Raw genomic sequence first — 23,450 nt, 5'->3', positions numbered from 1 at the left:
GTGGGACCCAAAAACCAAAATAACAAAACCCCCCAGGTAGGGACGTATGCGCGGGAAGTGCCTTCCCCTCAGTACTATCACTCCTGTCCCTCCTGGTCACCCCTGTTGAATGAAACTTAGGCTTGAAACACAAACAGCTCAGGGGTTCGAAGAGTCTCAGGAAGACAGCTTTAAGCCAGCAAGGTAGGACAGGGTGCACCCATATGGTCCCTGAGCCTGCCAGGAGTAAACCCTGAGTGCAGAGCGAGAGGTAAGCCAGGAGCACAGCTGGGTCTGGACTAACAAAACAAGAAGAAAGTCAGCAGGGCAGTAGAAGGTCTGTGATAGGAGAGAAGAATTTGCTGGGATGATAAGGCAGAAATTTATTTATTTTTAATTTTTATTAGTGAAACACCATGAGGTACAGTTGTAGACTTACAAACTTTTGTGCTTGGGTTTCAGTTATACAATGATCGAGTACCCATCCCTCCACCAGTGCCCATTCCCCACCACCAATGATCCCAGTATCCCTCCCACCCCCCCATCCCTCCCATCCCACCCCGCCTCTGTGGCAGGGCATTCCCTTTTCCTTTTTCTCTCTATTTTTGGGTGCTGTGGTTTACAAAAGAGGCATTGAGTGGCAATCATGTTCGGTCTGTAGTCTACTTTCAGCATGCCTCTCCCATCCTGAGAGGATCCTCCCAACACCCTTTATTTGGTGCTCCCTTCTCTATCTGAGCCGATAAGGCAGAAATTTAAATGCGTGGCAACAAAGTGTGGTGCCCAGGGTCAAGATCTCGACCAGGGCTCCAAGACACTTCTCCCACCAGCTCCAGCCCCTCTGAGCCGTGAATTTAACCATCGCTGAGAAAGGGGTGACTCAGATGATGGCTGAACCCAGATTTTAGGCTCCGGAATAGACAACTTCCAAGAGCTGGGAGCCCCTAGTCGGCATTTCAGACTGCCTGGCCGAGTTACAAGAGGGAGGCTCTGCTCTGGCCGTTCTCCACGGGTCTGCCTAGGCACGCACCTCTCCATTGGGGCTGTGGATCTGAAACAGCTGCCCAGCGACCCTTCCTCGAGCACTGTTCCAAGAGCTCCTGCCGCAGAGCTGGATCCGTGGGCTCCTGAGGTTGTGGTGGGGCAGCCTCTGGAAATATCCCTCAGAAGGGCCAGGTTTCCTGGTACTCATTATCAGCGACAGAACAGAGGGTCTTTGGTCTTTGACCCCCTTTCTTCCGATGGCCACAGGTCTGACTGGGTCATGCGCACCGTGGAACCATTTTCTAGTCACTTTCCTCCACCTGGCTCAAGGGGAATCAGAGCCAAACGCTGATTCACAGAGGTCCCCTGCTCTGGGTGGGGGTGCTACAGCTGTGTCCCCCCCCGCTGTAGGGAAGGACGCAGGCGCACATGAAGGGTCCTCGGTGCATCTCCACCAAGCCTGTTATCCAGACCCCTCCCTGGACTGTGTGGAGTGGAAGTTCACCCTCCTGGGCCAGTGATGCTGCCTGTGGGAACCTCACGTCTACTCAGCCATCCAGATTCTGGAAGCCTTCCCCTCGCCCACTCGCACCCCCGGGCTGAGGCGGCTCCTCTGAGGACAACCATTTCAGGTGGTGCTCAGCAAGAGTGGTCAGTCTGCCCAGGGACACAGTTCTTCCCTGGCCAACAGAATGCCCGCTGAGCTCTGAATGACAGAAGGCCCAGGTCAAGCCCTCTGTTACTCACGACGCTGAATGTGTTGCCCATTGCACAAAGGCAGCCTGACAAGGAAGGAGCTCTCCACAGAGGAGGGTACCTCAGGAAATACCCACGGGAGAGGCAGAGCCTCTAGCTTAAAAAGCTTCCCATAGGGACCGCATAGTACAGCGGGGAGGGCGCTTGCCTTGCCAGGTTTGATCTTTGCCATCCCATAGGGTCCCACCAAGAGCGATTCCTGGATGCAGAGCCAGGAGTCAGCCCTGAGCACAGCCAGGTTTGGCGCCCAAACCAAAACAACAAAAGCTTCAGGAAGAACGCATGTTTTCCCTATGGGAGCCCCCAGTTCAATCCCAAGCACCTCACGGTTCCCTGAGCATCACCAGGAATGGTCTCTGTCTGGACCAGAGCACCTGAGCACTGCCAGATGAGTTTCCAAAACAACAAAACAACAGAAGTCTCCCAGTCTGTGAAAAACAAGTTTTTTTTTTGGAGGCGGGGTGGTGATGTGTGTGTGTGTGTGTGTGTGTGTGTGTGTGTGTGTGTGTGGAGAGACACACACCTGGCAATGTTTGGGGCCATATGGGATGCCGGGGATCAAACCTGGATTAGACACGTGGGAGGCAGGTGCCCTCCCTGCTGTACTGTGGATCCAGACCATGGGTTTTGAAGGGGTGTGCAGACATGGAGTAAGAGGTCCTTGAGTTCCCTGGAAAGCAACTTTCTTGCCAGTATCACTGACCGGCTCCTCTGCTTTCCCCCAGGCACTTGCATAAGGTCTGAATTTGGAACTGAAATTATCTTTCTAAATTCCAAGAAAGAAGTCTTCAGAAGAGGATGTCCTTGAACCTGCACCAGGCCGTTCTTTTAGCTGAGGGGCTCTCTGCGCCCTCTAGAGGTGAGTGATAACATAGTTTTGCTATTGGCACAATTTAAAGTGAACTAAGGGAATCTCTAATTCTTACTCTTCCCTTAGCAATACTTCTTTTTTTTTTTTTTTTTTTTTTTTTGCTTTTTGCTTTTTGGGTCACACCCGGCAATACACAGCGGGGTTGGTGCAACATTACAGCTGTTAGAGTTTGATCCCCATCACCCTAAATGGTCAGGAGGGCTCCCTAAGCTCAGAGCCAGGAATAAGCCCTGTGCACCTACTGGGTGTGGCCTAAAAGTAAAATCTAAATCACGCCAGCACATTTCTGATGCCATTCATTGTCACTGTTTTATGTCCTAGGAAGAAACGTGCTGTCACTTAAACTGTGACATGCCATTGACATTGGAAAGCACTATTGTTTTTTTGGCCACACTCGGTAGTGTTCGGTGCTTACTCCTGACTGCTCAGGGATCACTCCTTGAGGGGCCTGGGGGACCATTGTAAGGTCCCTTGGGACCCCGAGGGAGATTCCAGAGTTAAAACTCTACTAATTAGTAACTCTCCCTTTCCTGCCCCCTCCCTAGTAGAGCCTTAGCTTTGAAGCCCTTCCTTATTGGGATGTAAATTCTGAAACCATGTGTTGACTCTTCCCTGCTGGGATGTAAATTCTGAAACCATTTGTTGGCCCTTTCTGATCTGTTACCTCTGTTAGGAACTTTTCCCTTATCCACCTCCACCGGAATGCAGGGCTGAGAATCAAAGGGAGCCAGGTGATAAGCAAATGTCCGAGTTACCAGATGCCCACTAGCCACAATGCCTATGTACGTAAATGCTGATCTTTGAATCCATAGGCTAAGGAGTGATGTACTTTTAAATGGATTGGTTAAGACAGTACATGTTGTTACAAATCTATTGGCTATGAAATGCGCGGGCTTTGCTGTAACGGCCAGTGAAGGCCTATGTAAGATCCCCTTTGAAGAAGTTCCGGGTCTTGCCTCGCCAATCTGACCTGCGTGTCTGTGTAGGCGGCTTGACCCTGGCCAGCCAGTCTTACAATAAACCTTGCTTGCTGTTTGCAGTCTCTGGAGTCTCTTTGTTGTTAAAGGGAGATCACGATCCGCGTCCTAACACCATATAGGGTGATGAGGATTGAACTTGGGTTGGCTGCTTGCAAGGCAAAAGCCCTGCCTGCTGTACTATCTCTACAGTCTTGGGAAGTGTGTCAAGTTTTTAGAGATAATAAATGTGAGTGAAGAAAATATTTTTCCCTTTTAAATGTAGTTTTAAAGTTTTTTTTTTTTGGGGGGGGGGGGGGTGTAGGTTCAAGCTACACCTATCTACATATGGTACCAGGGATCAAATCAAGCCACAGGCAAGGCGATTTGCCTTAACCCTGAACCATCTCTGTGTCCCAGGAAAACCCATCAACGAGGTAACAGGGCCCGAACAGTGATGGTTTCTTCCGTCCATTCATTCTCTGCTACTCAAGTGCGGTTTTACCAGGAGCTTCTTCTTTTGGATTTTGGATTACAGTTCTCCTTATCGGAGAGACCAGGGGTTATGGACAAAGTGTCAGCTCCCACATTTTGGGGGGAGGGTTGCTAATGTTACCTGGCTTTAAAGCCCTTCCCCCAAAAGAAGGAGAGAAAAGAAAAAAAAGAAAGAAATCAAAAAACCAAAATGAGGTTTCTTTTTTTTTTTTTTGGCTTTTTGGGTCATACCCGGCGGTGCTCAGGGGTTACTCCTGGCTCTGCACTCAGGAATTACCCCTGGCGGTGCTTAGGGGACCATATGGGATGCTGGGAATCGAACCCGGGTTGGCTGTGTGCAAGGCAAACGCCCTACCCGCTGTGCTATTGCTCCAGCCCCCAAAATGAGGTTTCTAAAGGCCAAACTTTCGGTTCTTCTCATAACCTTTGGCCCACACTCTGGCTGCAATCCCCCTGATACCGTTCCCAGGCTGTCGCCCAAAGCTGCTGTACATCCCTGTAAAACGCGTGTCCATCTCATAGCAACAGGAGGTCTCTGTGCTCTCCTGTGTGATTCCGGGCTCTGGACTGACAGCCTCACACACACAGAACGTGTGCTCTACCTCTGAATCACATCCCTAGTCCCTAACCACCGACTTCTCTTTTTTAGACACATCTCACGCCACCCAATCTAATTGCCAGTATGACTTTGGTTGTGCTGTTTGGCTCAGTGGAAATCCTTTTCTCCTTAACAAATGTTACTGTGAAGTGCAGCCCAATTCAACCCCCAGTGACCACCTGCCTTGTGGGGGAGGGGGGAGCCTTGCACCAAATCTAACTAAATGAATTTTCCAGACCCCAGGTGTCCACGCTGCCTCCACAGTTTCTCCTGTAAGGTAACATTGTTTTGTCCTTCCTGCAGAGCCTCAGGTAGGTTAGGTTTATTGGGTTGCAGCTTCTTTCTTCGTGCTCTGTTGACTTGTAAATGTTGTTTTTTCTCTTCTTAAATCCTTTGTATAATTTATTCAGAGCAACGGTTCTTTTTGTTTGTGCACAGGAAGACAGTAGTAAATGCTATGCTTTTGTTATGTGGGAGTCATTTGACTCTAAATGATCTTTTCCTCCTGGGCATCTGCCCTCTGGACCTAACCCTCAGCTGCCCCCTCTTCCTAGCACCCCCAAAAGCAGGGTCCTGACGAGGGACTGGATGGACCCAGGGCAAGCAGTGAGCTATGTGCTACCCAGGTACTGAGATGGGCCTGGCCAAAGTGCCCAATGCTTAACTATGAGAGCTTGGTCATAGACAGATGCTGTCAAGATCCGAAAAAGTAACAACGAGATTTGAACCCTGCCAGTGTTAGGGATGAATAATCTGGCCTGAGCGCTGTAGTCTGAGTCTGTGGCAAGATGTTTCCAGGGGAGCTGCCCCATCAGCTTCAATGTATCTCTTACTGTGTCCATAGAAAAATAACTGAAGGAGAAAAACACCTTAAGAGGTATTTTGCCTAGGGCTGTCAGGAAGGGCTTCAGGAAGGAAGAATGCAAAAAACAGTAACTAATCAGCAACCAGCCTGGTGGTCCTCCTTCCTTCCGCGGGCCTGTTCCTTACGCTTCCCCAATTCTCTAAACCAGGTACAGGATCTGAGACATTGTGATTAAGAAACATGTAGGTAGGGCGTTTGCCTTGCTTGCAGTCAACTGGGTTCAATTCCTAGCACCCCATATGACCATCCCCCAAAGCCCTGCCAGGGACAGTCCCCAAGTACAGAGCCAGGAATTTCTGTATACTGCTGGGTGTGTGCCAACCACCCCCACCGCCCTCCGCACCCCCCCCCCCAAAAAAACCCAGAAAAATACATAGAACCAGAGACGACAGGGGTAAGGCATTTGCCTTGTATGTGGCCAACCCGTTGGTCTCTGGGACTGCATATGGTCCTCCAAGCACTGCCAGGAGTGTTTCCTGAGAGCAGAAGGCAAGGAGTTAGCCCTGAGCACTGTTGGGTGTCACTGTCACTGTCCTCCTGTTGTTCATAGATTTGCTCAAGCGGGCCCAGTAATGTCTCCATTTTTTTTTTTTGAGACTTGTTCTTACTGTGTTTGGTTTATTGAATATGTCACTGGTAGCTTGCCAGGCTTTGCTGTGCGGGTGAGATACTCTCGGTAGCTTGCCGGGCTCTCCGAGAGGGGCGGGGGAATCGAACCCGGCTTGGCCGGGCTCAAATACAAATTTTGGTTATTCAGATGAGGAAGTGTTTTTCATACATATGTAGTCATCATCCATGGTTTCTGACTCAGTTTGAAAAATTCCTAATAAAGGCCGGAGAGATAGGACAGTGGGTAAGGTGTTTACCTTAAACGTGGCAGACCTGGGTTCTATCCCTGACACCCCATATGGTCTCCTGGACCTGGCAGGAGTGATCCCTTAGCGCAGAGCCAGGAGTAAGCCCTGAGCACAGCTAGCTGTGGCTCAGACTGAGAGAGAGAGAGAGAGAGAGAGAGAGAGAGAGAGAGAGAGAGAGAGACGAAAGGAAAGTTCTAATTCCCTAAGTGGTATGATACAGGGGTCTTGGGCTGTTGGCTTCTGGGAGACTCTCAGAGAAGGTGCCAGAGACGACACAAAGAGAAGACAGAACTTTCAGTCCCAGCTTCACAGCTTCCTGGGTGGGGAGAAGGGCTGGAGACGGAGTTCAGTTGCCCATGGCCTATGACGTAGTCATAATTGTGTAACGAGTCCTCTGTCAAAAAACAAGAGGTGGGGCCGGAGAGACAGTGCGGGAATTAAGACTCTTGCCATGCCTGAGGTTAACTCTGGCTCTGTTCCATCAGGCGTGATCCCCGAACACAGAGTCTGGAGTTAGGCCAGAGCACGGCCGGGCGTGGCCCCCAAGCCGAAAGAAAACAAAAGAATAAATCTAGGTTTGCAACAGGGACTTAAAGGTATGAAGAGGGGTCAGGAGCCCTAGGCTGGCAGGAGGGATGAGAAGTGGAGGCCGGGTGGAGTCCTCTGCCCGTGGACTCTGATGCTATCTCCAGGTGAAACTGTTTGATGTCTCAGACACGCAGTAGGTCCTGAGGCTTGGCTAACTGGGGAAGAGCCCCATGATGCTGAACTTGACGTGCAGACACACCCAGAAGGCAGCAGCCCTCCCTGCTGGTGCTCTGAGGGCGTGCACAGGTCCATCATAGGCCCTCTCACACCACACTCTCCCCTATAATGAACTCTTTAGAAAGGAGCTTCTAAGTGGTTCTGCTTCCTCAGTTGTGTTTAATCTCCAAGCCAGAAGCTGAAGGTGATTACTTTCACGAAACGATTGGACAGAGATATGGGAGCCATAGTACAGTGGATAGGATGCTCGCAGACAGCTGACTTCGGTTGCACGCCCAACATCTTATATGGTCCTCTGATCATCGCCAGGAATGATTCCTAAGGGCAGAGCCAGGAGTAACCCCTGAGCATCCTCGGGTATGGCCCCCAAACCAGAAACGGTTATTGTATATGATCAAGTTGCGACCAGCCTGAGACGCTAGGGCTGCTTCATCAGGGAAGCGCAATGGCACCACCTGCTGGTCAGTGAAGGGAGTACATCTTGCTGAATCCAAGCACTGTCCCCCTTCCTCCTTCCTTCTCTCTCCCTCCCTTTCTTTTTCTCTCCTTCCTTTCTCCCTCTATTTCCTTCTTCCTCTTCCCTTTCTTCCTTTCTCCCTCCTTCCTTCCTCTCTTCTTTTCGCTCTCCTTCCTTTCTTTCCTTCCTTTCCCTCTTTCTCCTTTCTTCTTTCCATGGGCTTAGCACTGTAGCACTGTCCTCCAGTTGTTCATTAATTTGCTCAAGCGGGCACCAGTAATGTCTCCATTGTGAGACTTGTTACTGTTTTTGGCATATTGAATACATCACGGGGAGCTTGCCAGGCTCTGCCGTGCGGGCGAGATACTCTCGGTAGCTTGCCGGGCTCTCCGAGAGGGACGGAGGAATCGAACCTGGGTTGGCCGCGTGCAAGGCAAACGACCTACCCGCTGTGCTACCGCTCCGGCCCATGGGCTTAGGGAACCGTATATAGTGCCAGGAACTGAACCTAGATCAGATTCCTGCAAGGCAAGTGCCTTATGTACTATCTCTGGCAGGGTTTGCATTTTCAATTTTTTTTTTCTTTTTGGGTGAGCGCCAGGCTGGAGCGATAGCAGAGCGGGTAGGGCGTTTGCCTTGCACACGGCCGACCCAGGTTCGATTCCTCCGCCCCTCTTGAAGAGCATATTTGATATGCCAAACACAGTAACAAGTCTCACGATGGAGACATTACTGGGTCCGCTCGAGCAAATCGATGAACAACGGGAGGACAGTTCTACAGTGCAGTGCTGCTTTTTGGGTCACACTCGGCGATGCATAGGGGTTACTCCTGTCTCTCTCTGCACTCGGGAATTACTCTTGGTGGTGCTCGGGGGACCATATGGAATGCTGGGAATCGAACCCCGGTCGGCTGAGTGCAAGGCAAATGTCCTACCCGCTGTGTTATTGCTCCAGCTCCAGGGTTTGCATTTTCAAAGGTCAAGTCAGTAATGTATACACAAAGGACTCACTGGAGGGGACAGAGCGGAGGAAGCAGGGACAGCAGGCGGAGGCTGTTTCGTCACAGCAGAGAATTTAGTCTAGATCTCTTGCTTGACTTCCCCTCCTCCGGTTTGGAATTCTGCCTTTTGCACCCAGGGGGGGAAAAAGGGCGACTTTCGCGTCCCTCTCAGCTGAGTACTGTGAAAGAAACACAATCCTAGGATCGGTTTCACGATGCCGTGATTTCTGCTTTCTGGAACTTATCTTCTGCGTCATTCCCTTTCCGTGTATGCTGGCCATGAATGACCTGTTTGGCCACTGAGATGGTTCACATGGCTGAAACACAGTTTGCATGGAGGAACCCTGAAATGACCCCAGCTCTGCCTGGTTTCCCTTGCAGCAGTCCTGGAGCCCCACCAGGTGGGTCCTTCCTCCCCCGCCACAAATAAAGGTCCGAGGTAACACTCGTTTCATGGGAACGTGTGCATCATCGAGAGCAGATAACAGGGGGCCAGAATGGAACGGTAGGACAGCGAGTAGGGCACTTGCCCTGCATGTGGCTGTCCTGGATTTGATCTCCAGCAGCCCATATGGAACTCTGAGCCTGCCAGGAGTGACCCCTGACCACAGAGTCAGGAGTAAGCCTTGAGCACTGCTGGGTGTGGCCTCCCAGCCCCTCCAAAAAAAAAAAAAAAAGACTAGGTAATATAGAAGCACATAAGGCTCAATCTTAAACATGTTACTAATCTCATCACTTGACTTCCCGTTAATCGTCGATTTGCTCGAGCGTGCGCCAGTAACGTCTCCATTTGTCCCTGTCGCGTGCTAGTGTAGCCCAATGGCATCTGTTCGCTCCGGGAACATGAAGGGCCTCAAACCGATCGTTCATGGTCTTGATCAAGAAGTCTGACTAATCTCTTATAGAAGGGGTTAATAGCTCCTGGGTGAAATACAACAATCTTCACACACTTTCCTCTAGGAAACCTTTTTTTGGGATCATTTTTAGCAGATTATTCACAACAAGCAATACAAAATAAATTATTTCGGTTCTGCTTTGGGGGCAGGGCTTGGGGCTTGGGATAGAAACATTCAAAATATGGTGACGGGAAGGTGTAATAATGGTGGGGTTGGTGTTCGAGTATTAAATGTAATCAAGGGGCTGGACCGATAGCATAGCGGGTAGGGCGTTTGCCTTGCACGCAGCCAACATGACCGACACAGGTTCGATTCCCAGCACCCCATATGGTCCCCCGAGCACCGCCAGGAGCAATTCCTGAGTGCATGAGCCAGGAGTAACCCCTGAGCATCGCCGGGTGTGACCCAAAAACCAAAAAAAAAAAAAAAAAAATGTAATCAAATACTGTGAACAACGTTATAAAAATGAAATTTAAAAAAATAGGGAGCGGCTGAAACAGTAATACAGCAGGTAGGGTGTTTGCTTTGTATGAGGCCAAACTGGCTTGGATCCCAGCACCCCATGTGGTTCTCTGGACACCGCCAGGAGTGATCCCTTCAGAGTCAGTAGTAATCCCTGAGCGTCGTCAGGTGTGGGCCCAAATCAAAAACAAAAAGAACTAGTGAAAAAAAAAATACCCTACCCAGATGTATCATTATTCTTCCGGTCAGAAACTGGTGAAAACCTGGGAAACTGTGGTTATCAGGACACTGCCTCATGCCTGTGTCCTCCTGTGAAGCTTGGGACGGAAGCATTGCTGGGTGACCATGCCAGGTTCCAGCCGACCGATGCTACACCCCGAAGCCATGGCCACTCACAAGGAGCGCAGCTTAGAGAACACGGCCACACAGGCCCAGGATGCCGTGAGGGTCTCACCCTCTGACGCTGTGGTTCCAAGGGTACCACCTCTCGCTCCTCTAACACGCTGAAAGCAGGGCTGCAAGTTGTGCTAATTAAGTCACATTCAGTGTGAGGTACTGGTGCTACGTGCCGGCATCAAGACGTCAGAACGAGGCGTGACTGGCTGCCTGATACTCCGGCGCAGTCACACTGCGGCTGGTTTCACTGATGCACACAGCACAAGGGAAGCCGCCTGCAAGAGCCCAGGCAGAATCAGCTTGGAGCGATTTGACCAAAACACCTTCGTGGAGGTCCTGAAAACTGCAGGCCAAATGTTTTAAAAAGGTTTTTTGTTTTGTTTTCAGGCCACACTCCACAAACAGTGCTCAGAGCTTTCTCCTTTGCTCAGGGATCAATCAAGGTCAGCAGCATGGAAAGCGCCTTAAGGCCCCTGCTTTCTCCCCGGCACCCAGATGGCTTACCTGAGGGAACGATAATCCACCTGCAGGCTTTTTGTATCTCACCTACTGTTCTTGTGTCTCTTCCTTAGTGTTTTTTGCTTTTTTTTTTTTTATTTGCCAAACCCACCGATGCTCAGCTCTCCTGACTGCACTCAGGAATTGCATCTGGGGCTGGAGTGATAGCACAGCGGGTAGGGCGCTTGCCTTGCACAAGGCCGACCTGGGTTCTATTCCCAGCATCCCATATGGTCCCCCAAGCACCGCCAGGAGTAATTCCTGAGTGCAGAACCAGGAGTAACCCCTGAGCATCGCTGGGTGTGACCCCCCCCCCAAAAAAAGGAATTGCATCTGGTGGCACTTGGGGGGCTGTACGGGACGCCAGGGATGGAACCCGAGAGGGCTGCGTGCAAGACAAATGCCCTACCCAATGGACTCTTCCTAGCCCTTCAAAATATTTTCAGGTAATCGCTGAAACGGATTTGTCCTGCTGCGGATGCTGAACTCAGGATGGGCAATTTGGCTCTTCAAGGAGCCAAGAATGAATTCTACAATGACTGGCTGCAGCCTGCCACATCTCTCCTACACCTATGAATGACATTGAATGACCCTCCCCAAATCTGGCCCCTTCCACTGCCTCACATTTTCTAGTCCCTAGGGCAGGCTGGACCCAACCAAGAGCTGCAGAAACATCAGATTGCGGTGGTTGGAGTGATAGTGTAGTGGGTAGGGCGTTGGCCTTGCATGCTGCCGACCTGAGTTCGATCCCTGGCATCCGTTATGGTCCCCCACGTACCACCAGGAATAATTCCTGAGCAGAGTCAGGAGTAACCCGAGCTCACAGGGTATGGTCCCAAAACAAAGCCAAGAAAATAAAACACCAGATCACAGTTCCTTCTTGTGTGTGTGTGTGTGGTGGCACTCCCCCCAACTCCCTTCCCCTCCCCCGCCTCGAATAGGACATGCACTCAGATGTGATGCCTCAGTCGTCCGATCTTGCCTCTGCTCCCTCTTTCCTTTCTCCAGGGGAAGCTGAAACTGCAGCTGCATGAAATGTTAGAGAGCCTCCGCTCCAATCTTTTTGCGTATTTTTTTTGGGGGGATGGCGGGGCGACACTTGGCTGTACTCAGGGATCACTGCTGATGAGGCTCGGTGGACCGCAAGGGATGTTGGGGATCAAACCCAGGTCAGTTGTGTGCAAGGCAAGTATTCTGCCTGTGGTACACTCTCCTGTCTCAAGAAGTCTCAGCCCCGATCTTAAAACACCTTCAACTTAAAAAAAAACAACAAAAAACACTACTGAAACAGCATCCTCTGGAAGGGGACTTGCCAACCTTTAGGAGAGGGAGAAGGAAGTCCTTTTTCTCTACTACTCGGGCCTAGGGGAAGAGATGCAATAAAGGAATGGACACTGGCCAGCACTCAGTGACGGGGGAATTCCGGTGCCCCAGCGAGGGTCCCAAATGAGAGTGACTCATTTAGAATGGTGGCAACTCGTGTCTTCTTTCTTTTGTCTTGGTCAGCCTGCTTAGAGGTTCACTGCCTTTATTGATCTTTCGAAGACTGAAAACGAGCGGAAGGACGTGCCAACATTTTCGCAGGCTTCCGAGGAGCCCCCTCATCTCCCTGCCCTCGACCGTCGGGCAACGAGGAGGTGACCGCGCCCCCGGTCAGCAAGCAGTCAGTCCCTGGGGGCCGGGTCCTTAGCGTGTGAAGGCAGGGCCAGGGGCTGACTGAGCAACGTGTGTACCAGGCCCAGCCGGGCATCCTGCTTCTCAATGTCTTCGTAAGGCGTCCAGGACAGGTCGTGCTGCAGTTTGTAGGCACCAAGGAATTCGTGTGGGCAACTCATCCCCCATTCCTAGAGAAGCAAAAACATCCACTGGGGTCAGGGTCGGGCGGAAGTGACAGTCGGTTTCCCAATGAGGTCACAAATCTCCTCTGTGGCTTTTCACTACAGAGCGGTCAGAATCTCCTTGGAAAATGCCACTCTGGACAGCAGAAACTTCCTTAACAGAGATAAGGTCTGGGGAAGAATTTAAACATGAGTGTGTTTTGGGGGAAAGGGGAGCCGAATCAAACACAGGGACATTTATATGAGAGAGAGAGAGAGAGAGAGAGAGAGAGAGAGAGAGACAGAGAGAGGGAGAGAGAGAGAGAGAGAGAGAGAGGGAGAGAGAGAGAGAGAGAGAGAGAGAGATGCTTAAACTCCTCAACTACACCCTTGGTCCCAAACACCTGGAGGTTTTCCGGAGACATGCCTGGGCTCACACCACCTTCCAATTTCTAGGAGACCCTTTACCAAGCTTTGCGCCTACAGTTTTACAAAGCACACGCCAAGCATTCCTCTAAGACTTGAGGAGGTTTTCATGGGGAGGGGCAAAAAGTTCTTACCTTGGGAGAAATAATGGAAAAATACTGCTGGCCACTTTCCCGTTTGTAAAGGTAGTAAATGTTGCCGGGCTTTTTCACTATGTTACAAGCGGCGTGGTGCAAGTCAGCATCTCGCTGAGCGTCTTCCAAGACCTGCGCATCAGAGATGTCACAAATCAGGTCCTGAAGATAACAACTCAGATAGTCCGTGATTATCCCAACCAAAACCTGGCCAACATTCGATGCTTGGGATCTTGCTCTCCGCGTAGCAACGAGTCCCTGCTGGGAACCAAAGAGTCTTTAGCACTGCACTGTCCTCCCGTTGTTCATTGATTTGCTCGAGCGGGCACCAGAAACATCTCCATTGTGAGACTTCTCGTTACTGTTTTTGGCATATCGAATATGCCACGGGGAGCTTGCCAGGCTTTGCCGTGCGGGCGAGATACTCTCGGTAGCTTGCCGGGCTCTCCGACAGGGTCAGAGGAATCAAACCGGGGTCGGCTGCGTGTAAGGCAAATGCCCTACCCGCTGTGCTATTGCTCCAGTCCCAAAAGAGTCTAAAGATACACAAAAACTACACTCAGCTACTCTGTTGAAAAATGCTGTCTGAGTAACTATATCGTATTAGGAATGCGGAGACAACACAGCAGGTAAGGGGCCTGCCTTGCAAGCCAGGAGTAAGCACTGAGCTTACTGGGTATGCCTCCCTCCACACAAAAAAATTATATTTCAAATGTGAACCATCAGTGGTTTTGAATGGTTTTTCATTTTATTTTCTAGGGCCAGAGCAGGTAGGGCATTTGCCCTGCACACAGCTGACCTGGGTTAGATCATGGCATCCCATATAGTCCCCCGAGCACCGCCAGGAATAATTCCTGAGCACAGAGCCAGGAGTAACCGATGAGCATCGCTAAGTGTGGCCCAAAAACCAAAAAGTCAAAACCGCTGTTTTATCCCACTGAGATTTCTCCAAGTTAAACATTTTTTCCAATGTTCACATTTGAAGGAGGTACCGAAGACAGGTGAGTGATAATGTTCCTTAAAAAGTTCACGCAAACCTGAGAACTACAGAGAATAAAAAACCTAGGGTTGGGCTGGAGCGACAGCACAGCGGGTAGGGCGTTTGCCTTGCACGCAGCCAACATGGCCGACACAGGTTCGATTCCCAGCATCCCATATGGTCCCCTGAGCACTGCCAGGAGTGATTCCTGAGCGCATGAGCCAGGAGTAACCCCTGAGCATTGCCGGATGTGACCCAAAAAGAAAAAAAAAACCCAAAAAACAACCTAGGGTTGAAGAGATAGTTCAGCAGGTAAGGTGCTTGCCTTGTATGTGGCCAACCCAGGTTTGATGTCCAGTACAACAAGTGGTTCCCTGAGCCTGCCAGGTGTGGCCAGAAAACCAAAACCAAAACCAAAAACCTGGGGCTGGAGAGACAGAACAGTGGGGAGGGCACTTGCCTTGCATGTGGCTGACAGTTCAATCTCCAGCATCCCATATGTTCCCCCAAGGATCATCAGGAGTAACTGCTGAGTCTCCCTGCCTGCTTGGGGTCCTGATTGTAACACCCACGATCTGCCTCTGGGTACCATCCTAGCGCATTAACGGCCTGATCCAGAGACTCACAAATGAATCTCAAAATGGACTAACTCCCTATAGAGGCGTCTCTGGACCCCAGTCATTTACAATTTTAGAATTCCAGGAGCCTGAAAGCGGCCACATGACCTCTCTTGATATTCATAATAAGTAATAGAAAATAAAGTATCTACCATCTGCCCTTGGGCTGAAGTGATAGCACAGCGGGTAGGGTGTTTGCCTTGCAAGTGGCCAACATGGCCGACCCGAGTTCAATTCCTCCGCCCCTCTTGGAGAGCCTGGCGAGCTACCGAGAATATCTCGCCCACACGGCAAAGCCTGGCAAGCTACCCGTGGCGTATTCGATATGCCAAACACAGTAACAACTGTCACAATGGAGATGTTACTGGGCCCGCTCAAGCAAATCGATGAACAACGGGAGGACAGTGACAGTGAGAGCATCTGCCCTTGGCAGGTAGGCTTGAATGGTGGTGGGAGAATTTGAAATAATGGTTGTGGGAAGGCATAATGGTGGTAAGATTGGTGTTGGAATATTGAATGTCATCAATTAATGTGAACAACCTTATGAAAATAAAATTTAAAAGTTAAGGAAAAAAAAAGGAGAGGAGTAATCCCTGAGCACAGAGCCAGGAGTAACCCGAGCACCATCAGGTGTGGCCCCAAAACTAATTCCTCTCCGTTACAACCTGCCAAAGGCCCCGACTCACCCTCCTTGCTTGTTCTTGCAAATGCTGGATCTGCTCGGCGATGACAGTCAGCTTGTTGGTAGCATTTGCTCGGATGAACTCATCAGCCTACAGACGGGAGAAAGCAACAGTGGGTGAAGGGCCCGGGCTTCTGCGATGCTCCAGTCTGGTCCCCTGTCAAGAGTCGCGTCAGTCACTGTGCTGACACTGAGAACATCTGCCTCGTCCTCCCCACTGCCCCAGGAGCTCCCTCTTAGCCCCAGGCTGGCTCACCTGGCGCTGCTCACGGGAAGCCCGCCCTGACAGGATCCCGCACCGAGGAACAAAGGGCTCCTCCCTGTCTGCTCCCGGGGCTTGCCACCCTCTCACTCCCCAGCCCAGCCAGCGTGCCTCTCTCCAGTCACCAAATACACCGAATGCGTCTCTCCTCCAGCTAGCACCCACCTACCCCACTGCTTGGCTGACCCCTTGGGCCTCACGACACCGATTCTGTTGCCTAAGGTGTGAACAGTTCTGAAATCAGAAATGCATCTTTTTTTTTGTCTTTTCATTTTATTTATTTATTTTTTATTTATTGAATCACTGTGAGAACAGTCACAAAGCCTTTCAGTTTAAGTCTCGGTCGGTTATAGAATGATCAAACACCCATCCCTTCAACAGTGCACATTTTCCACCACCGAGAACCCCGGTATACCCCCCAACCCACCCTTCCCCATGCCTGTGTGGCAGATTTCCACTTTACCCTCTCTCTCCATTGATTACATTCAACATTAAGGCAAAAGACCCACCATTATTATTTGGAATTTTCCCCAACAACCAGACCTGCCAAAAATACATCACTAGATAATTTGTTTTCTATTGCTGGTTATGAAGAGCATATGATGTCACGTGGCCACTGTCGTGGCCACGGGATTTTGGATTTCTGATATTCTAGTAATAAGTCTGGAGGGATCACTGCCAAAAGCTGCTGGGTTCTGAGATTGGTTTGTGTGCTTCTGGGATCATGGTCATTCAGGAGCTGGAGGAGGCATTCAGGGGTGGCAACTTGGGGCCTTGTCAGGGTGGGGAGCAGGGCCGGTTCCACCCCCATCCCATGAGGCCCCGCATGCCTTGTCACTGCAGTATCATACCTGGTTGTCCATTAGGCTCTGAAAGATGGTGGCCACCATGCCACCGCTGCCGGGGGAAAGGCAGAGGGACAAACACCCTTCCCCTCCCTCGGTGGCACATCTCTGTAGTTTAATGCACAGTCCAGATGCATCAGAAAAGCATCTTAAAGAGGCCACTAGTGATAAGGTTCTTAACATCTGCAATGCAGGAATCGAGCTCGGACAGAAAAGGATCAGTTAACCTGACCATTACCTCAGCGGAATTATTTACATCATACTTCTATTTTAACCTAAAAAATGCATTTCTAATTGTTAGCTAAAATGTTTTTATTTATTGCAAGCTGATGCAATAAACTACACTGTAGCACTGTCTTCCCATTGTTCATCAGTTGCTCTAGAGGGCACCAGTAAAGGCTCACAATGTGAGACTTCTTGTTACTGTTTTTAGCATATTGAATACATCATGGGGAGCTTGCCAGGCTTTGCTGTGTGGGCGAGATACTCTCGGTAGCCATGCTCTCCGGTGGAGGAACTGAACCTGGGTCGGCCGCGTGCAAGGCCTTACCCACTATGCTATCGCTCCAGCACAATGCAATAAACAAAATAGAAAATTATTAATCAAATTATTTTCATTTGTTGCAAGATGATGCAATAAATAAAAATAAACAGGGGGGCAGAGAGACAGTACTGAAGTTAAGGAGTTTGCATTGCATGCTGACGGTCCGGGTTTGATCTCCAGAACCCCATATGGTCCCCTGATCACTGCCAGGAGTGACTCCTGAGTGCAGTCAGCAGTAATCCTTTAGTATCACTATGTGTGGCCCAAAAACATAAATAGATGGAAAGTGCACTGGAGCACAAAGGAAATTATTTTTTAAATTTAATTTTATTTTATTTTTTGCTTTTTGGGTCACACCCGGCGATGCACAGGGGTTACTCCTGGCTCTGCACTTAGAAATCACTCCTGGCGGTGCTCAGGGGACCATATGGGATGCTGGGAATCGAACCTGGGTTGGCTGCGTGCAAGGCAAACGCCCTACCGGCTGTGCTATCTCTCCAGCCCCTAAAGGAAATTACATTAAAAAAAATAAAATCAGGGGCTGGAGAGATAGTACAGCAGATAGGATGACTGCCTTGTCTGCAGCCGACCTGGGTTTAATCGCCAGCATCCCGTATGGTCCCCTAAGCACTGCCAGGAGTGATCCCTGAGCACAGAGCCTGAACACTATCAGGTGTGACCCCAAAACCAAAACAAAAAATCAAATAGGCCCCAGAGCAATAGGACAGCAAGCAGGGAGTCTGCCTTCCACACAGCTGACCCAGGTTTAATGTCCACAACCCCATCTGGTTCTGAGCCCACCAGGAGTGATCCCTGAGCTCAGAGTTATGAATAAACACTAGGCACAACCAGGTATGGCCCCAAAGCCAAACAAAAGAACAAAACAAAACAAAAACTAAAAACACAATCAGGGCCAGAGAGATAACTCTACAGGTTAGATACTTTCCCAGCTGACCGGGATCCAATCCCTGGCATCATGTAAGGTCTCCCAAGCCCCACCAGGATTAATTCTTGAGCACAGAGCCAAGAGTAAGTCCTGAGCACCACCAGATATGGCCTCAACCCCCCCAAAAATAGATAAAAGTAAAAACATGAAATCATTCTCAAAGCTAAGAAAACTGGGGTGACCCACTGACGTCTTCAGGTTTACCATTGACGCATTACAAATCTGCCAGACCAAAAGCTGATTTTAACTTCCAGGGGTATAAAATTACAAAAAAAGAAATGAAGAGATTAAACTTGAATAAAAAAAAAAAGTTAAAATAATTTGCTGGTTAGTAGAAGATACCTAGGGTAAAAATCAGGTGTAACGACGTCATGAGTTGCCCCCCACAAGTGGTTCTCTGGCACAGCCATAACACCAGACCCAGAGAAACCAATCTCATAATTATCGGGCTCTTGGCAGAAATCCAAAATCGTGAGGTCACTATTGCGGCCATGCGAGATTATATGATTCTCATAACCAGCTATAGAAAACAAAGTATATCACAATGCCTTTTCAGCAATTCTGATTGTTTGGGGGGGGGGGGGGAATTCTAAACAATAATGGTGCATCTTTTGTTGAAATAATGAATGTAATCAATGTAGAGAAGAGTTAAGTGGAAATCATCTGCCTCACAGGCATTGGGAGGAGTGGGGGGGGTATATTGGGGCTCTTGGTGGTGAAAAATGAGTACTGGTGAAGGGAGAGGTGTTTGATCATTGTCTGACCGAGACTTAAACCTGAAAGCTTAGTAACTTTTCCCACAGTGATTCAATAAATATAAGAAAAAAAATAAAATTATGAAAAAAAAAGTAAGGTGGAGTTCATGCCCAATTCAATCAGCTAATCAGAGGCTGAATAAATAGCAGTACTCCTACATTAAAAAAAAAAATCAGGTCTAAGCCAATGCTATGGGTAAAGAGAAAGAATTGAGTAAGCCAAGTCAAACATAATCGGTTCCACAAATACAAGTTAGCAACTACTGTGTCAAACAGTGTGCTGGACTTAGGCAAATGGGAGCAATCTCTACCCACGTCAAGATTATAGTCCAATCCTTCTCAGTACCAAGTTGCTTGGGTAATTAAAAAATTTTAGCAGCCATATTAAAACTAAATATGTAAAATAAATTGATATTTTATTTAACCCAATATATAAAAAAGGATAATTCCAAGATATAATCAAAATAAATATAATAAAACTATTAGCAAGTGGAGCGATAGTACAGTGGGTAGGGCATTTACCTTGCACACAGCCAACGCGAGTTCGATGCCTGGCATCAGATATGGACCCCCAAGCCCTGCCAGGAGTGATCCCTGAGTACAGAGCCAGAAGTAAATTTTATTATTTTATTTTTATTATTTATTTTTTTCGCGTCACACCTGGCAATGCACAGAGGTTATTCCTGGCTCATGCATTCAGGAATAACTCCTGGCAGTGCTCGGGGACCATATGGGATTCTGGGAATCGAATCCAGGTTGACCATGTGCAAGGCGAATGCCCTACCTGCTGTGCTATTGCTCCAGTCCCTTGCTTTTATTTTTTGAGGGTGGCACACCCAGAGGTGCTCAGGGATTGCTCCTGGTGGGCTCAGGGAACCATCTAGAGAGCGGAGATGGAACCCAGGTTGGCTACAAAAAAGGCAAGGACCCTACACACTGTACTATCTCCCTAGCCCATAACTTCACTCACTTTAATTTTATTTTGTTTTGGTTTTGGGGTCACACCTGTGCTCAGGGTTATTCCTGGTGGTACTTAGGCACTACCGTATGTAGTGCCAGGGACCCAACGGTCCGGTACAAGGAAGGCAAGTGTCTTAACATTATACTGGCTCGCTCACTCAAGTGCAGGGGTTTTCAGCTGCTGGTCCGGGTACCGGACCAGCAGGCCTAAGGTTGAAACACGTTTCTATTTGACTGGATTACAAGGTGAAGGACAAAAACCATGTTCCTTCTTTGTATCAGGTCATCGTACAAAAATGACAGTCACTCAGTAACCCATGGAATCATTTACGAAGACAGAGTCTGGCAGCCTCCCTTTCAGAGGGCGACTGATTAAACAGATACGTGACGTTCTCCTAATCTCAGAAAACTGTACTTTGCTCGGCCTTGCTACAAAGGAAAATGGACAAGGTTTGATTCAAAGATGCTTCTTAAGTATTCGAATGTTTGACTTTTTTTTTTTTGGCTTTTGGGCTACACCTGGCAGTGCTTAGGGCTAACTCCTTCCTGGTTCTGTGCTCAGGGATCACTCCTGGCAGTGCTCAGGGGTACATATGCAATGTTGGGGATTAAAGTGGGGTTATGGATGCAGCAGCTGCAGGCACGGCAAGTACCTTATCTTCTTTATTATTCTCTGGTTGCTGAATACATAATTTAAAAAATACATGTGTGTATACACATATATATACATATCATATATATGTATGAGAATTTAAGGATATTATTAAAGATTTTTCAGTAAAACAAGGACATCTGAACATAAAGGAGGTCCAAGATGAACAAGTCGGTTATTAAAGATTTTTCAGTAAAACAGGGACATCTGAACATACGGGAGGTCCAAGATGATTATGTATGAGAGGACATCAGAAGCTTCAAAACAGCTTAGCAGGGGTCTGCAGCTACATATACTGGAGCAAGTCTGAGTACAATAATATTAGAAGAAATTAGTTATTTTTTTTTTTTTGGCAGGCGGGCACACTTGCTGGAGCTTGGAGCTTACTCCTGGCTGTACTCAGGGATCACTTCTGATAGGCTCAGGGGACCATACAGCGTACCAGGGGTCAAAACCAGGTTGGCTGCCTGCAAAGCAAATGCCCTACCTGCTGTACTACAGATCTTAACTTGCGCTTCAAGCCCATGTCTCTCTTTCTCTCTCTTTTATTTTTTTTTGCTTTTTGGGTCACACCTGGCAATGCACAAGGGTTACTCCTGGCTCTGCACTCAGGAATTACCCCTGGCAGTGCTCAGGGAACCATATGGGATGCTGGGAATCGAACCCGGGTCTGCCGCGTGCAAGGCAAACGCCCTACCCGCTGTGCTATTGCTCCAGCCACCCGCCCATGTTCTCTCTTGAACACCTATCTTGCTTGCTGATCTATATATCTCTTTGCTTCCTTTTTCCACTCTGGAGAAGCCTGTGTTTTCTCTTGAAGATGTATTTTTCTCTTATTCTCCCCCTCACATCTTTCTAAGTAAATTTCATTCAATAAAAACTATCTTACTTAAAAAAGAAAAAGATATGAGATCATCTTAAGCTTTAGGTTTTAAACACTAGATAAAGACACTACGCTACTTTGACAGTACTTTGCCTAAAGACACAATGCAAGTTTTCCCAAGAGGGATAGAAACTCGTGATGTGTACAATGGAATATTTTAAGAAAAGATGAAATCATGCAATTTGCTGCGTTGGCTGGAACTGGAGAGTATCAGGTTGAGAAAAGTCAGTCAGAAGCAGAGAGACAGATACAGAATCATCTCTCAGATGTGGACATACAGAACCAATTGAGGGGGCTGGAGCGATAGCACAGTGGGTAGGGTGTTTGCCCTGCACGCAGCCAACCCAGGTTCGATCCCTGGAATCCCATATGGTTCACCCAAGCACTGCCAGGAGTAATTCCTGAGTGCAAAGCCAGGAGTAACCCCTGAGCATCGCCGGATGTGACCCAAAAAAAAGCAAAAAAAAAAAAAAAAGAGAACCAATTGAAGGGCACAACTGCCCAAAAGCAACACAACCTGAGAACAGGGTGTACAGAACGGACTTCAACACAGTGGAGGTACAAAGGGATGGGTAGGCTGAGGGAGGAGGAGGGCGCTGGTGGGGGGGTGCAGTGATGGAATGAGTACTGTAAGCATGAAACCCTATCAACAACGCTGCCAGTCACGGTGCCTCAAATAAAGATTAAAAATAAAAAAGCATTCGGGCGTGAATGTCCAGTGTTTTCATCATCATTTCCTCCTGATTTTACTTCTTGGACAATCAACGTTGAAGCACTAGGCTTGGGAATATTTTGTTTCCTGAACGAGGACACATAACCTCGGAGTCTTGCCTTCCTGGAGGATGTTTCCTTCACAGGCCCTCGGGGAGTTGGTACAGCAAGTGAACTAGGTATCCCTGCAGAATCTGGTGACCCCCTTTTCCCCCCAAGCTAGAACTTCTTCTCTTCCGGTGCCAGGTGGGAAGAAGATGCTGGGGGAGCGGGCACACCCGGCGATGCTCAGGGGTTACCCCTGGCTCATGCACTCAGGAATTGCTCCTGGCGGTGCTCAGGGGACCATATGGGGTGCCGGGAATCGAACCTGGGTCGGTCAGGTTGGCTGCGTGCAAGGCAAACGCCCTGCCCGCTGTGCTATCGCTCCAGCCCCTCAGGTGTCACTCCTGGCCGCACTCAGGAACCACTCCCGGTGGGAGACAATATGCTCCGTCCAAGGTGCATCCGGGGTCGGCTGCTTGCAAGGGAAGCGCCCTGCCCACTGTCCTGCCTCTCTGGCCCCAACGCACTTATCCGTTTCGGGTCACCCCGAGGGTGCTCAGGGATCCCTCGCGGATGGGCTCCGGGGGACCCTGCGGATGCCGGGATGGAGCCTGGGTCCATGCGAGGCGGGCAGCCCATCTGTCACTCCGGCCCAGTCCTGGCGGGAGCCGGCCCTGCCCGGCACTAGCTCTCGGGGCCGGGCGCCCCCAGGCCCAACGGACCCGGCGGTGCCAGCGCTGCTGCCAGCGCGCCCGCGCGGGGGGCCCCGGGGCGGGGGCCGGGCAGGGCGGCGTGCACGGACGCCCGCGGCCGCGCCTCCTCCTCACCTTCTGCACCTGCTCGGCGAGCGCCACGAGGTCTAAGGGGTCCCCGGCCCGGTGGGCGTGGTAGGGGCTGACCAGGGCCAGGCCGCAGGGGGTCGGCGTGAACTCCACCAGGGCGCCTGCGGTACACACCCGGGAACACAGGCCGTGAGCGCCCGCCCGCCCGCCGAGCCCCGGACTCCGGCTGCTCCACCCCCGCCCCGCGTATCTCCCCGACCTGGCGCCGCCGGCGCGCCCCGGCTCCCGGGGGTCGCCGCGTCCAGCGGGGACGCCGCAGCCTGGTCCATCGCAGGGGGCTTCTCCGACTCCCCACGGAGGCGGACGGCGGGCAGGAGCATGCGCACAAGGGGCGGCGGGCGGGGCCTCCGCCGTCCCCGTCTTATTGGACGTCAGCGTCCAATTGGATGTCTTGTTCGCTGTCCGGAGGCGGGGCGAAGGCCATGCAAATGAGGCGGCGCAGGCTTTCTGGGCCTGCGCCGGCCGCCGGAGGGGGCGTGGTCCACCGGGGGGGCGTGGCCTCTCCGGGGCGTGGC

At 50.1% G+C, this 23,450-nt stretch overlaps 2 protein-coding genes across 2 annotated transcripts in view; both read right to left on the bottom strand.

Annotated features, from left to right (window-relative positions):
- Nucleotides 1–23,450, bottom strand: part of ZNF691 (zinc finger protein 691) — a 132,117-nt gene that overhangs the window by 87,762 nt on the left and 20,905 nt on the right. The gene's annotated exons all lie outside the window — the stretch shown is intronic.
- On the bottom strand, nt 12,205–23,258 carry CUNH1orf50 (chromosome unknown C1orf50 homolog). Its single transcript, XM_056122895.1, is given in 6 exon segments — nt 12,205–12,518; nt 12,521–12,679; nt 13,213–13,344; nt 15,495–15,581; nt 22,921–23,036; nt 23,135–23,258. Coding segments are annotated over 6 exon segments (645 nt in total). The 5' UTR covers nt 23,256–23,258; the 3' UTR covers nt 12,205–12,488.

This window comes from Sorex fumeus, unplaced genomic scaffold (assembly GCF_029834395.1).
Source record: "Sorex fumeus unplaced genomic scaffold, SorFum_2.1 ptg000047l, whole genome shotgun sequence".
NCBI classification, from domain to species: domain Eukaryota; kingdom Metazoa; phylum Chordata; class Mammalia; order Eulipotyphla; family Soricidae; genus Sorex; species Sorex fumeus.
Note: the sequence above shows the minus strand (reverse complement) of the source record. Positions and strands in the feature narration are given on the sequence as shown.